Source organism: Scyliorhinus torazame, chromosome 4 (assembly GCF_047496885.1).
Source record: "Scyliorhinus torazame isolate Kashiwa2021f chromosome 4, sScyTor2.1, whole genome shotgun sequence".
In the NCBI taxonomy this organism is placed as follows: domain Eukaryota; kingdom Metazoa; phylum Chordata; class Chondrichthyes; order Carcharhiniformes; family Scyliorhinidae; genus Scyliorhinus; species Scyliorhinus torazame.
The window spans coordinates 266558084-266572367 of record NC_092710.1 but is presented as its reverse complement, the minus strand read 5'-3'; the positions used below and the strand labels follow the sequence as shown (position 1 = coordinate 266572367).

At 47.8% G+C, this 14284-nt stretch overlaps 1 protein-coding gene across 3 annotated transcripts in view; it reads right to left on the bottom strand.

Annotated features, from left to right (window-relative positions):
* Window positions 1-14284, bottom strand: part of slc18b1 (solute carrier family 18 member B1) — a 141641-nt gene that overhangs the window by 64871 nt on the left and 62486 nt on the right. For 2 of the 3 annotated variants that reach the window (XM_072499757.1, XM_072499756.1), the window contains exon 5: window positions 1525-1672. The exons of the other annotated variant lie outside the window; for it this stretch is intronic. In XM_072499757.1, coding sequence (XP_072355858.1) covers window positions 1525-1672 — 148 coding nt within the window. The remainder of the gene's footprint in view (window positions 1-1524; window positions 1673-14284) is intronic. 3 annotated transcript variants of the gene reach the window in all.

The window sequence follows — 14284 nt, the reverse complement described above, 5'->3', positions numbered from 1 at the left end:
AAACTATAGCCTTGTAACCATTTGTCCTATTGATGCCTTTGCTGAGATTAGCTAAGGAGCACAAACCGAGGTTCATCGACATTGGGAAGCCATTTTTCGTCTATTTCATCGCCATCAGGGGTGCCAAACTTTGAGGCGCTGCAGATCTAAGAAAATGCGTTGGGCAGGTCATTCTAAACCTAGTATTATGTTGCTTTCGTATATATTAATCATTTGAGTCCCCAAAAGTCAATAAAACTATGCTTTTTAAGTGAAAAATATGAGTGTCGGTAGAAAGAACCATGTGGCATTGTGAATCATTAGTTCTCAGCATAGCTAGAATTTTGTTATGCAACAGTTTGGTTTTTTAAAAATTCATTTATGGGATGTGGGTGTCACTGGCTTGGCAACATTTATTGCCAATCCCTAATTGCCCTTCTACTGACCTTCAATGGCACCATTTCACCGGGCACTTAAGTGTCATGCACATTGCTTTGGATCTGGAGTCGCATAGAGGCCAGACCAGGTAAGGATTGCAGATTAACTTCCCTTTGGTCATTTGTGAACCATATAGGTTTTTACGACAAGGCAATGGTTTCATGGTCATTATTAGGCTTTTGATTCCAGATTTTTATGGAATTGAAATTTCACCACCTGCTGTGGTGGGATTCGAACTTGGGTCCTCAGAGCATTGCCCTGGGTCTCCTGATTACTAGTCCCGACAATACAAATACACCATCACCCCCTCATTAAATTCAAATCTGTTAAACCTGAATTACAGAAAATTTGATTCACTACTGAATGGGGAATAATATAGCGAGGTGACACAGGACAAGGAGTTGAACCAAGGCTGGATAAACATGTAACTAACAGTCAAAAAGCAGAGGTTTGAGAGATTCATGAAGTCCAGAAGGGACACGTTCAAATTTTGTAATTTATTTTGGTTGTTTTATCTTAATACAATATTGTGGCTACTCAGCTTCACATGGTGAGACTTTTGTAGCTATGCGTGGGGTGGGGGGGATTTAGGTGACAGTTGCAGGAAGGTTGGAGAAAGCAAATGGAATTTGAAGAATTATAGAATAGAATCTACAGTGCAGCAGGATGCCCTTTGGCCCATCGAGTCTGCACCGGCCCTTGGAAAGGGTATCCCACTCCACCCAAGCCCACACCTCCACCCTATCCCGTGTAACCCAGTTACCCCACCTAACCATTTTGGACACTAAGGGCAATTTAGCATGGCCAATCCACCTAACCTGCACATCTTTGGACTGTGGGAAGAACCTGGGGCACCCGGAGGAAACCCACACAGACACGGGGAGAACATGCAGACTCCGCACAGACAGTGACCCAAGCCGGGAATGAAACCTGGGACCTTGGAGCTGTGAAGCAACTGTGCTAACCACTGTGCTACCATGCCGCCCATAAGAACAAATTGGTATCCAGATATACTCATTCCTATAGATATAAATGTCATTATAAAAGTTGAATGCTATCAGTAGAGTACAAGTTATACATTAGTGAAAGACTTCAATTTGCTACTACCATTATTGTGGCAACATTGTTTGGAAATGTTGCTGCAAGGATTGAAAACGTGGCAGTCATGCCCCCAGAAAAGCCTATTCCATCCATTGATCTTACGATGAAGCACAAAGAGATATAAATCGGTCCATCTGGAGCTTTATCCAGTAAGCTGAGAATATTAAAAAAACAATCAGAAAAGGAGTACAATTCTTTTCCTCCTGTCTTGCTTTATCTCCGCTCTCCCTCACCACCACCACATTTGACTCTTGCCCTGTTGCTAAATCATCAGACTGTTTGATACTTATTACTTGACGAGCAGTTAGTTACTTCCTTGAACTAAGCACTGGGAAGACCAAAACAGTCTTCAGTCACCACCACAAACTCGAGCTACTGACTCCATCTTCTCCCTGGCAACCCGGCTGAGCTAAGTTTCAAAACACATATCCATGCCATCACTAAAAATGCATTTCCACTTCAGTATTACCTGACTCTATCTCGACTTGTTGTCGATTTATCTCTACTACTTGGTCCTTTCTGTGGCTCTGTTCCAATTATGGCAAACAATGGGTTTGCCTTCTTTCTATATTGTCTATGTCCGAATGCTTAGAGTCGCCAGGTATCAAATGATACCGCCACAAGGTTCAACCGGCTACCAATAAAGAGCCAAACACCAGTTAGTTAGTTCAAGGTCAAGGGTACTTTATTTACACACACAATTAGTCATGCAACATACATGAGTTAACTACACCTATCAACTAAGACAACCTGTACTTAACTTCAGGCACCTGGCTTAGGTCAGAGGAACAGTGGCCGTTGTTCGATTCTGGATCTATCGAGTCTGGAGAAATAACTGCTGCTCAGCTAGGCTCACTCGTCTGGTAGCGGGCGTTGAACTCAAACTTGCTTCTGGTGTTGCTGCAGTTGGCAATGGCCGTAACCTGGGTACCAAGGCGAGCATATGGCGAACTCTTCCTTTATACTCGGTGGGGGGGGTTTCGCGCTCTTTTGGGCGGTCCTTCGATTTGGGCCTTACTAATTGGGTGATCCCTGATCACTCCGTTCGATTCCTTAACCAATAAGTGGGCGGGGATCTGGATGACTGGACGTGTCTCAAGCGGTCATTAACCCTGTTGTTTGTGTTTCCCTTGGACAGGGAGTGGTGCCGAAATGTCTGGGACTGTCCCAGTTGCTGGAGTACCAGTCCTTTGTGTTGGGGAGATGGGCCATCACCAGCTTATCGGCCTGATTAACATGCTAATGGACGGAGTTTCGATGCCGTCTGGACTTTGCTTACGAATATGCATTTCAGGCTCTGTGCCTGCCTGACTCTTGGCTTGTCCATTTTACCCATCAGTCTTTGCGAGTTGCTCTGTACTTAGTTGTAAGTGGCCACCCCAGGTGGCTACACTCCGTCCTCTTGATCCACAACGCGAAGCGTGAAGGATCACAATACTGGGTCTTCTTTGTTCTCTTGGGATGCCGGGTACCCTTAACCAAGGACAGATTCTACTCTACTCTGTCCTATGGGTTCAAAAATATTTACCTAATTTCCCTAAACAACATATGTCTAAGAATTCCCAGGGGGCCATTTAACATTCAGTAAAAGGGGAACTTCTAACTGCCTCTAACTAGACTACACTCATGCTGCTATTTACAATCCAAAACCTTATGTTACAAAACAAAAAATATTCAATAGCAGCATTGCATTTCTTCCCATCACGGACACTTACATACACGGAAAAATAAACTTTATTCACAAAACAACAACCACCGCGGAATTTGTTAAAGAAAAGGTTCAGAAAGAGTGTAGGGTTTGCTGGAGTCCGAGGAATGGGGTTCTGAATGTGTATACTGGGGGCGGGAGGCTCTCCGTCTCCATTTCCGCAATCTAATTATCTGAATGACGCTGTACAATATGGTTATTACGAGTAAGGCCTCCACTGTGTAGGACAGTGAATGCCACTTGACGAGATTCTCACACCATGTGGGGGTATCGGTGGCAGGGTATGTGTGTGGTGTAGTGGAGGCTAGGGGTGTTGTGTTGGGTGGTCGTGTTCGAGGCCTGTGTGGTGAGGGGGGTAGAAGTGGGCAACGCGCACAACTGGACTGTTCCAGCGACGATCATGATGCCGATCATCAGGGTCGTCTTCATCTTGTTTTGGTTTCCTTCACCGTCGAGTGTCTTCTTATCTCTCTAAGGGAACACGCATAGTGTCTGTTATCATCGTGTTGTTTAACATCTCGTATTTCCGTCTGTGTCTCCTAAACATCAATTCTCCCATTATAATCATCACCCTATGTGACTCCCTCATTTTTTTTTTTTAAACAACCATTTGCGAGACAAGACATCCCAAAAAGTTCTGTGTCACAGCGCGATCACTCTCGCAGCCTGTGGTCAATGAGCTCAGTGGGCGGACAATTTCTCCATCCTCTGCAAACTTGATTTTCCAACCAAGTGTTCTTACATGTAAATAGTATGTGGGGGAATAGCAACCGAACGGTTGCCGGGAGGGCAAAAGTAGTGGCAAAGAGCATTCTTTAAACCACAGGACTCGAAAAAAAACAGAAAAAGATTTTCGAAACCAAATAGTCGAATGGGCTGGTGCGTATGATCTGCGGCAGGGCAAGAATGTGTGGGCTCCCCGGGTAGGGCGGTTATCAGTGCCGTTGCTCTGCTCCACTACCCAGGCTTGGCTGACCAAATGTATAGGGGGTCCCCAGGCAGGGAGGGGATCAGTGCTGTTACTCCACTGCCTGAGTGACCTTTCAAGAGCGGAACAAATGTGTAACAATATGGATTGCCGGCAAACTTGTTTCACTAACTGCCATGTGGCGTCAGACGAGTAATTATGGCTGCATTAAGAACTTTGGTGTGATACCGAAAGAAGAAACTGTATCAAAAAATTCAGTGAGATCGACATGAGTAGTCGCACAAATAAACAAACATTCAACATTTAAAAATAAGAAATTAAAGAAAAAAAAACGGGCAGGCTCCATCAGAGTACAAGACACCATAAATCTCCATCGGTTCCTGACTCTCATCATCTGGGCACCTCAAGATTCCATTGCAAAAAGATTTGCAAAGGGGTTACCCATGGTGGGAGTCAGACTCGTAGCTGTCACCATCTCCCGGGTGCTCTTTCATGGAGTTTGCGTGCTAACGCGGCATGTACCGATTTGGGGTCCATTTAGTCATTTCTCGTCAAGCGGCAGGAGTTATCACGGTGCCAGTGCTTCATGGTCCATAGGGAGGTTGTCAGGGGGGTGTCGCTATCTTCGGTTGGTGGGTCAGGTTCCGGAGTGGGCAGATAAATTGTTTCAAAGGGGCTGAGTGTATCGTCGTCGGGGTGTTTGGGCCTGTAGTGATTGGGGCCTGGTTCGAGTGATCTTTGTTCGGGTCTCTCAGGGGCTTCGGTAGTGCTATCGCTAGCAACCGAATCAAGCGTCAGGGTGAAATTTGATCCTGCGGATGTGGTCAAGATCTTGTCTGTGGACGTGCTGCTGTTTCTGGGGGAGGGGGAACTCGGGTTGTCAGTGGGCGGGTCCTCATTGTCTGCCATCGCCATGAGGGATGGTGTGAGTGGCTGCACTGCGTTCCATAAACCTTAAGCTGATTTACATGGAACCATCCTGATTTTCCGTTTGGCAACGTGATTATGTAAACCGAGGGGCTTGCCTTGTCTGAAATTAAATAGGGTCTTGCAAATTTAGGGGAGAGGAACGAACTAGGGTTCTACAAGGTGATCATTACTTGCTGTCCGACTGTGTACTCTGTTGGGTGTACTGTTGTATTAAAGCAGGCCTTACTCTGCTTTCGTTTAGCGCCTAGTCGAACAGCTGCAGCGAGCTGTGCTGCTTTAATATTATAATATTAATATTATGTGCTGCACTGCTTTCTCATGAGTCAGGGCGGTGACTGCGGGGCTGGCCAAATCAAGTCCGAATAAGTATTCGGTACCCTTCATGGATCGTCCGGTCATGAGGGTATGTTCTGTAGAGCTCGACACTGTGTTCCTAATAAATATCAGTGCGAATGGGAGCACCATGTTGTATTGTGCTGCTGCACCATTTTCCTAAGGGTGGTTTTTAGCGTACGATTCATGCGCTCTACAATGCCGCTGGACAGCGGGTGATAAGGCAATGTGGAACTTTTGTTTAATTCCAAATATTGTCATAACATTTTTCATGACTCTTCCCGTAAAGTGGGAACCTTGATCCGACTCAATATTACGGGGGCGTCCCCATCTTGTAAAAATCTGTTCTGTTAAGACCTTTGCGGTGGCCTTGGTTGTGTTTGTTCTCAATGGGAACGCTTTGACCCATTTTGTAAATGTGTCTATCACTACTAACACATACTTGTAACCATTTCTGCAGGGGGCGGGGAGGGGGCCAATATAATCTAATTGGAGGTTTGTCCAGGGGCCATTTACAGGGCAGGTGTGTCGGAGCTGGGCTTTTCTCGCATACCTATCGGGGTTGTTTTGAGCACAATTTAAACAATTCTCGACGTAATGGGACACATCGGTTTTCAACTCGGGCCACCAGCAGAGGGGTCTGAGGTGGGCAAGGGTGGATTCAATCCCTTGGTGTCCATGACCGTCATGGAACTTGCAAATTATCTTGTTCCTGTCCTGGGTGGGAACTACACAAACTCCATCTTTTAAACCGATGCCCTCATGGACCGTCAAAGAATTTCTAAACTTTTCATAGGGGGTTGGGAAGTTTCCTTTTCTAATGTCCTTTAATGCTGCGTCTTCTTTTTGTGCCTGGGCTAGAACTTGGATGTTGGTCTGTGAGACCTGAACTGCGTGTACAGGGGCACTCTCTGGGGGTTGCCAAAAGTGGCCATGTGGTGAGCCTGCCTTCGCTAGGGCGTCAGCTTTCACATTACCGGGTGGGAAGGAGCGATGGTGACTTCTTACTTTGATGATGCCGTATTCTCTGCCTTTTGCTGTCTGAAGGATATGTTTGAGTAGTGGGGCTGAGGGTAGAGGTTTTCCTTCCGCGGAAATAAATCCTCCCGATTTCCACAGGGGTAGGAATTCCGTAAGGCTGTTGTAGACGGACAAACTGTCTGAATATATGTCTGCAGGGGTCAGGAATGAATCGGGGTGCTGGACAATGTAAGCAATGGCCGCTAACTCGGCTGCCTGCAAACCTAAGTGTCTAGGCAACTTCAAAGCAATCTCTTCTAAAGCTCATCCCTGCGCGTCCTCTACATAAATGCCACAGCCTGTTATCCCTTTTCCCTCAAGGACTGTGGACGATCCGTCTACATAAATTCTCAGGGCTTTGTCTGTGAGCTGGGGTCCGATACTGGTCTTTCCTGGTACCGACTTTCGAACAAAGGGTCCTGTGGTGTGTTTTGGGGCTATGATCTCGCACTTATATGGGGTCCCTGAATAATGCAAGTTATCGGCCAGAAACGTATGCGTTTTGGTCCATTTTACCGTGATGTCGCATCCCTGTAGGAGCAGGGTCCATCGCGCTGCTCAAATTTGGCTTACTGTGCCGTCTTTTAGTCTGCCGTCCAATAAAAGCTGTGTCGGGGTGTGCTTGGTCAAAATGGTTACTGGGTTGAGTCCGGTTATGTACGAGAAGTACTGTACCGCTCAGAAAACTGCTAATAGGTGCCTCTCGCAGGCTGAAAATCCTTGTTCGACCGGATCTAAGACTCGTGAAGCATAGGCCACGGGTTCTAGACGATCGGGCCTTTTCTGCAGGAGTACGGCCGAAAGGGTGCGATCTGTGGTCGCTACCTCTATGGCGTACGGGGAATAGGGATCGGGGGCTTGCAAAGCGGGGGCTGTGCTCAGGGCGCGTTTCAATGCATCCAGGGCATCCGTGTGCTGTGGACATCATTTCCATGGGGCCTGTTTCTTTAGTAAATTGGAGTGGGGCTGCCTTTGTGGCGAATCCGTCGATATGGTTCCGACAATAACCAACCAGTCCTAAAAATGACCGGAGGACTGTAATGTTTTGAGGCAAGGGCAAATTTACGATGGAATCAATCAGTTTGAGTTCTATTTCACACTTCCCATGCGTGATGACTGTACCTAAATAAGTGACCTTTTCCTGAAGAATTTGGGCTTTCTTGGGGTTAATTTTGCATCCAATCGTAAGGAGTTCCAAGAATTCCGAAAGAAGTGAGATGTGCTCTTCCTTGGTGTCAGTCTGTAGGAGCAAGTCGTCCACATACTGAACAAGGTATTCAGGGTGGGAAAATTTAGATAGTCCGTTTGCCAATTGTCTGTGGAAAATGGAGGAGGAGTTGTGGAAGCCACGTGTACTGCTGTCCCTGGAAGGTGAATGCAAATTTATACTGACATGCTTTGTTCAGTGGTATGGACCAAAAGGCGTCACTGATGTCTAATACCGGAAAAAATTTTGACTGGAGTCCCTGTCACAACATGGTCTCAACAAGGGCAGCACGGTGGCTTGGTGGTTAGCACAATTGCTTCACAGCTCCAGGGTCCCAGGTTCGATTCCCGGCTTGGTTCACTGTCTGTGCGGAGTCTGCACGTTCTCCCCGTGTGTGTGTGTGTTTCCTCCGGGTGCTCCGGTTTCCTCCCACAGTCCAAAGATGTGCAGGTTAGGTGGATTGGCCATGCTAAATTGCCCTTGGTGTCCAAAATTGCCCTTAGTGTTGGGTGGGGTTGCTGGGTTATGGGGATGGGGTGGAGATGTGGGCTTGGGTAGTATGCTCTTTCAAAGAGCCGGTGCAGACTCGATGGGCCGAATGGCCTCCTTCTGCACTGTAAAGTCTATTAAATCTATGGTCCCGGGACTTGTGGCAACGGTGGGGGCTGCTAGGGGAGTTACTTTATTCCATTCTCCGTAGTTGATGGTCAGTCGCCATGATCCATCGGGTTTTTGTACGGGCCAAATCGGGGCATTATTATTTGTCGATGCAACAGGTCGAATCACGCCTTATGTCAATAAGCTTTGAATTACCTTGGCTATCTCTCCCTCGGCTTGCTGGAGGAAGCCGTACTGTTTCTGGGGTTTGGGATCGGGACCTGTAATGTTTACAACACCTGGGATTTTACCGCAGTCGTGCTTGTGCTGGGCAAATGCTGTCTTATGTCTTTTCAAGACCTCTCTAACTGCTTTGTCTGTGGTAATGGTTTGTGGATCAAACCAGTACTCTCCTACTGAGCTGATTCTATGGGCATAATCTCCTCCTGTGAGCGTGGCGGGGGCTCGTGCTGCTCTAGCTATTTTCCAGATGCATCGGTTAACTGGGTCGAATGAGAGGTTGTGCGTACTCATGAAATCGATACCTAGAATATTCTTCTGCCTGGGGCTAGTCTACTAAAACAACTGAATGTTTTGTTCTAATATTACCAAGCTGTACGTCCACAGGGGCTGTGATGTGTCCCTGCTGGAGGTGACCTGTAAAGCCACTAAGGGTAATGGTATCCGTAGTGTAGTGGGCCATCTCTCTTTCTGGAACATGATGGAGGAGTTTAATGTGGTTCGGGACCCTCTTGTGTCCCAAAGGAACTCCACGGAGTGTCCCCGGACTGTGTCTGCGACTACCAGTCTTCCGGACTTATCCCAAAGGGTATCGCAGACCCAAGTTGGGAGCCCGAACACAGTCAATCAGTGCCACTCGTGGCCAAATTATCTGGTCGGGCGCTAACGCTGTGAATGGGTCGGGTATTGTTTCTGGGGGTGGGGGTGGCGTTTGGGTGGTGATTCCTTTGCCGCTTCGGAGGGGCATTGCATTCTCGGGCTTAATGTCCTTCGTGTCTGCAATTATAGCATTCGTGTGTCTTGGGATGCTGCGCTGTACCTCTGCCTTCATTTACCCATGCGGGGTCTTGGTGAGCCTTTACTAGGTTCATGGTGGCGTCTATTCTCTCATGTTCTGTCTTTTTCTGTACCGACTGTTCCCAAGTTCTGGACAATCGTTTCAGAACCCACACTTCATTGTGTGCTGGGTCTGAGGGGTCATAATTGGCGCAAGCCTTCTGTCCTGCCTCTGTGGCGTGGGACACTAATGTACGGGTCCATTTGGCCGTATTGTCTGCTGATAAATGGGCGCGGGCTAACTCACCAAATACCGCAGTAAAATGGATCCAAAGGCGTCCAGCAAACGCTGTTGGATGCTCACCCTTTTTCTGCCTGCACCAGTTGAGTCCGTCTACCGGATCTCCTCTGTTATATCCTATGGTGTCTAAAATGGCCGTTTTCATTTCTTGGAGGCTACCTCCTCCTACATTTTGTGAGTCGGGAAGGGCAGAACTAACTGACGGGTCTAAGCATATAACTATGAGCTTAACCTGCTCCGGCTCGTCTAAACCATACATAAGGGTTTGTTGTTTTACTAACTCGAAAAAATGACGTGGGTCCAATGTGGGGTGGAAAGTATCTATCTTTTCGCGGGCGTCTCGTAACTGGGTGATCGTTAATGGCGTGGTGTACACAAAATCGGGTTGGTCTTCCATGGTCACCCTGCGCTGTGTGGTGATGGGGTTCATTGGGTTGGGATGCTGCCTGTGCAGTGGGTGGTGCAGGTGCCTTTCTCTTCGGGGCCTGAGGGGCTCTATTTTGATCCTCGGTCTCGCTTACGTACCATTGGGCCGTTTCACTGAGTTCCTGCCAATCGGGGCCATCTTCCTGGTCTAGCTGTGGGCCAAAGATGTTTCTAAATCCATTCTGAACTGAGAGCAGGGATTGCAACCTTGCAATTTGCTGCCTGCATTTGGCATGGTCCACCGAGCTCTGTCTCTTATTCAAAGAACAAAGAAATGTACAGCACAGGAACAGGCCCTTCGGCCCTCCAAGCCCGTGCCGACCATGCTGCCCGACTAAACTACAATCTTCTACACTTCCTGGGTCTGTATCCCTCTATTCCCATCTTATTCATGTATTTGTCAAGATGCCCCTTAAATGTCACTATCGTCCCTGCTTCCACCACCTCCTCCGGTAGCGAGTTCCAGGTACCCACTACCCTCTGTGTAAAAAACTTGCCTCGTACATCTACTCTAAACCTTGCCCCTCTCACCTTAAACCTATGCCCCCTAGTAATTGACCCCTCTACCCTGGGGAAAAGCCTCTGACTATCCACTCTGTCTATGCCCCTCATAATTTTGTAGACCTCCATCAGGTCTCCCCTCAACCTCCTTCGTTCCAGTGAGAACAAACCGAGTTTATTCAATCGCTCCTCATAGCTAATGCCCTCCATACCAGGCAACATTCTGGTAAATCTCTTCTGCACCCTCTCTAAAGCCTCCACATCCTTCTGGTAGTGTGGCGACCAGAATTGAACACTATACTCCAAGTGTGGCCTAACTAAGGTTCTATACAGCTGCAACATGACTTGCCAAGTCTCTGTTCCGTGGTGGAACTGTGGAGTGCTTGGAGGGCTGCTTTTAAATCATCGCATTGGTTCTTTAGAATCTGTACCTGATTCTCTGTCTCTTCTCTTGCCAGTACAGCACGCTGTGTGTCCTGGTAGGCCTCATCATATTGGATTTGGAAGCTGCTAAGGTGGGCGAGACAGGATTGATGTGCCCTCTTGACATCATCCATTTCCTTATCCTTCGCTGCTAACTGCTCCCGGAGCTGTACATTTAATTTCTCGCATTCACTTAAATCTCCCTCTCTACTTTTCTCCTTCTCCTCTAGCTGGTTGCGGAGCATCTTCACGACCTCCTCTGTGCCTCGCAATTGTGCCAGACAGGACACGATTGCCATCGGCTTATGGACCTTAGTCAAATTTTTCTTATGGATCGCGGTCAGGCTGTCCCACCAACTCTGTCCTATGCTGCCAGGACCTGTCTCTTCATTCGTGCAAAACTCAGACCATAGGGGCCATCCTTTCCCCTTTAGGTACTTCCTGATCTCTTCTTCCCATACGGGACACTGTTCTGATCAATTGGTCGCTGCGACCTCGGGCTCTTGTGGATGCATAAGGCGTTCCATTGCCTTCATGGCCATCCCTACAAATACTCCTCTGTCTCTTACCGAAATTTGGAACAAGGGGAAATAAAGCGGTGGTGCAAACACAGGTATGGTGTACGCTATTTTCTGGTTTACCCAACTCCTGAAAGTTACACGCAACAAAATCTATCGAGTTTACCTTATATCCCTTTGTTAGTACGCATGCAAATTACACACTCCCGGATTCTGGGTGTTTGATCGATACTGGTTTAGCTTGTGGTTTCTTTTACTTTGCCAATTTGGATTCTAATTCAAATGCTTTGGTGGGTTCTCTCGGAGTGACACGGTCACTTCTGGGTCGAATCCAGTCAGGTTTCGCCAATAACTGTTGTCAATTTATCTCTACTACTTGGTCCTTTCTGTGGCTCTGTTCCAATTAGGGTAAACAGTGGATTTGCCTTCTTTCTATATTGTCTATGTCCGAATGCTTAGAGTCGCCAGGTATCAAATGATACCACCACAAGGTTCAACCGGCTACCGATAAAGAGCCAAACACCAGTTAGTTAGTTCAAGGTCAAGGGTACTTTATTTACACACACAATTAGTCATGCAACATACACTACGAGTTAACTACACCTATCGACTAAGACAACCTGTACTTAACTTCAGGCACCTGGCTTAGGTCAGAGGAACAGTGGCCGTTGTTCGATTCTGGATCTATCGAGTCTGGAGGAGTAACTGCTGCTCAGCTAGGCTCATCTGTCTGGTAGCGGGCGTCGAACTCGAACTTACTTCTGGTGTTGCTGCAGTTGGCAATGGCCGTAACTGGGGTACCAAGGCCAAAAGAGAGCGAGCATATGGCGAAATCTTCCTTTATACTCGGGGGCTCACGCGGTCATTGACCCTGTTGTTTGTGTTTCCCTTGGACAGGGAGTGGCGCCGAAATGTCTGGGACTGTCCCAGTTGAAATGAAAAATGAAATGAAAATCGCTTATTGTCACGAGTAGGCTTCAATGAAGTTACTGTGAAAAGCCCCTAGTCGCCACATTCCGGCGCCTGTTCGGGGAGGCTGGTACGGGAATTGAACCATGCTGCTGGCCTGCCTTGGTCTGCTTTAAAAGCCAGCGATTTAGCCCTGTGTGCTAAACCAGTTGCTGGAGTACCAGTCCTGTGTGTTGGAAGGGATGGGCCATCACCTGCTAATCGGCCTGATTAACATGCTAATGGGACGGAGTTTCGATGTCGTCTGGACTTTGCTGACAAATATGCACTTCAGGCTCTGTGCCTGCCTGACTCTTGGTTTGTCCATTTTATCCATCAGTCTTTGCGAGTTGCTCTGTACTTAGTGGAAGTGGCCATCCCAGATGGCTACAGACTCACCACATCCTCTGCTGAAACCTCTAAAATTGACTGTTCCAAAGCCTGGAATGCTCCTGTGAAATGCTTTGGACTTTTCATTACGTAAACCTCCCACATTCCATATCCCACCCCCACAAATGTGAGATAATTTAAAACTCTGCTGTCTGTGTCCTTGCATGCGCCCATCAACCCTCTTGCTTGCTGACCTCCACTGGCCCCTGGTTAAGCATGCTCCTGATTTTAAGATTCTCATCTTCATTTTCAAATCCCTCCAAGGCCTTGCCCCTCCCTATCTCTGTAATCTCCTCCAGTCCCACAATCCTCCAAGATATCTGCACTGGTCTAATTCTGGTCTTGAACATTCCTGATTGTAACTGCTCCATCATTGGTGGACATGACTTCTGCTACCCGGGCCCTAGTCTAAACCTTGCCACCTCTTCAAACCTACTTGTATCAAACTTTTGGCTATATCTGCTTAATGTTGCCTTTCATGGAGTGTCTGCGTTATTTTGTAAAGTTCCTGTGCCTTGCGATGTTTTTTCCATTAAAGTCACTATCTAAGTTGATGTTGTTCATTGACAATGAATCTTTTCAGAAGTTTAAAATAAATGTAATTCAACAATGAAGAGTCTACATCAAATGCATGAATCCATCCTCTTTCTTTTCTGATGCTGTCAGCAAACCCCAGGATGTCCCAGAAGCTCCTGGGAAGGGGCAAATTCCACAATGACGTTTGGCGCAACCAAGAAGGTGCAGCTCATAAATGGAGATGAGCAAAAGTCAGTGCTACAGGTACCTTTGCTTGTTTAGGGATGTGGTAGCTTGCATTTGCCACTTTCTCCTTGAGGAACTCAGGCTGCTGTTCATTGATGCATGATGAATTATGACGAGACGAGAGTAGAGTATAATCGAGGCTTTATTATGCAGAGATGTTAGCCTCCCACAGCTGCTGCCGAAATGGCTGCAGCTTGGAGAGCCCACACATTTACACTCCGCCTACTGGGCGGAACCAGCAGGCAGATATCTACCCCCGTACCCGTCGTACAGGGGCCTTACCGTAATACCCCTCGTACGTGGTATATGCAATACAACAGTGGTGATTACCACATTCAGCCCCTGTTAAAAAAGTGTCCAGCGGGGGTGGTGGAAAACTATTTACATTCAGGTGTTTAACATTTTAAGGAAAAGTTTACAAATTCAGACGATCGGGCGCCTTGATCCGTCGTTGCGAGCGCCACAATTCTGGTGGCGATTTTGGCGGCGGTTCGGTCGTCGGTGACTCCTGAAGCGCGTCGACCTCAACTTCATCCCCGGGTGGGACCAAGGGGAGGACAGATCATCCTGGAGCGGGAGGCTGTGGTGGGGTGCGTTGCGGGGGAGGGAGGGTGGCGCCGGGCCCGGGGGGGGGGGGGGGGGCAGCTGGTGCCAGGTTCCTGAGGGAGACTGTGTCTTGGCGGCCGTCGGGGTACGCTACGTAGGCTTACTGTGGGTTCGCGTGAAGTAGCTGTACCCTCTCAACCAACGGGTCCGC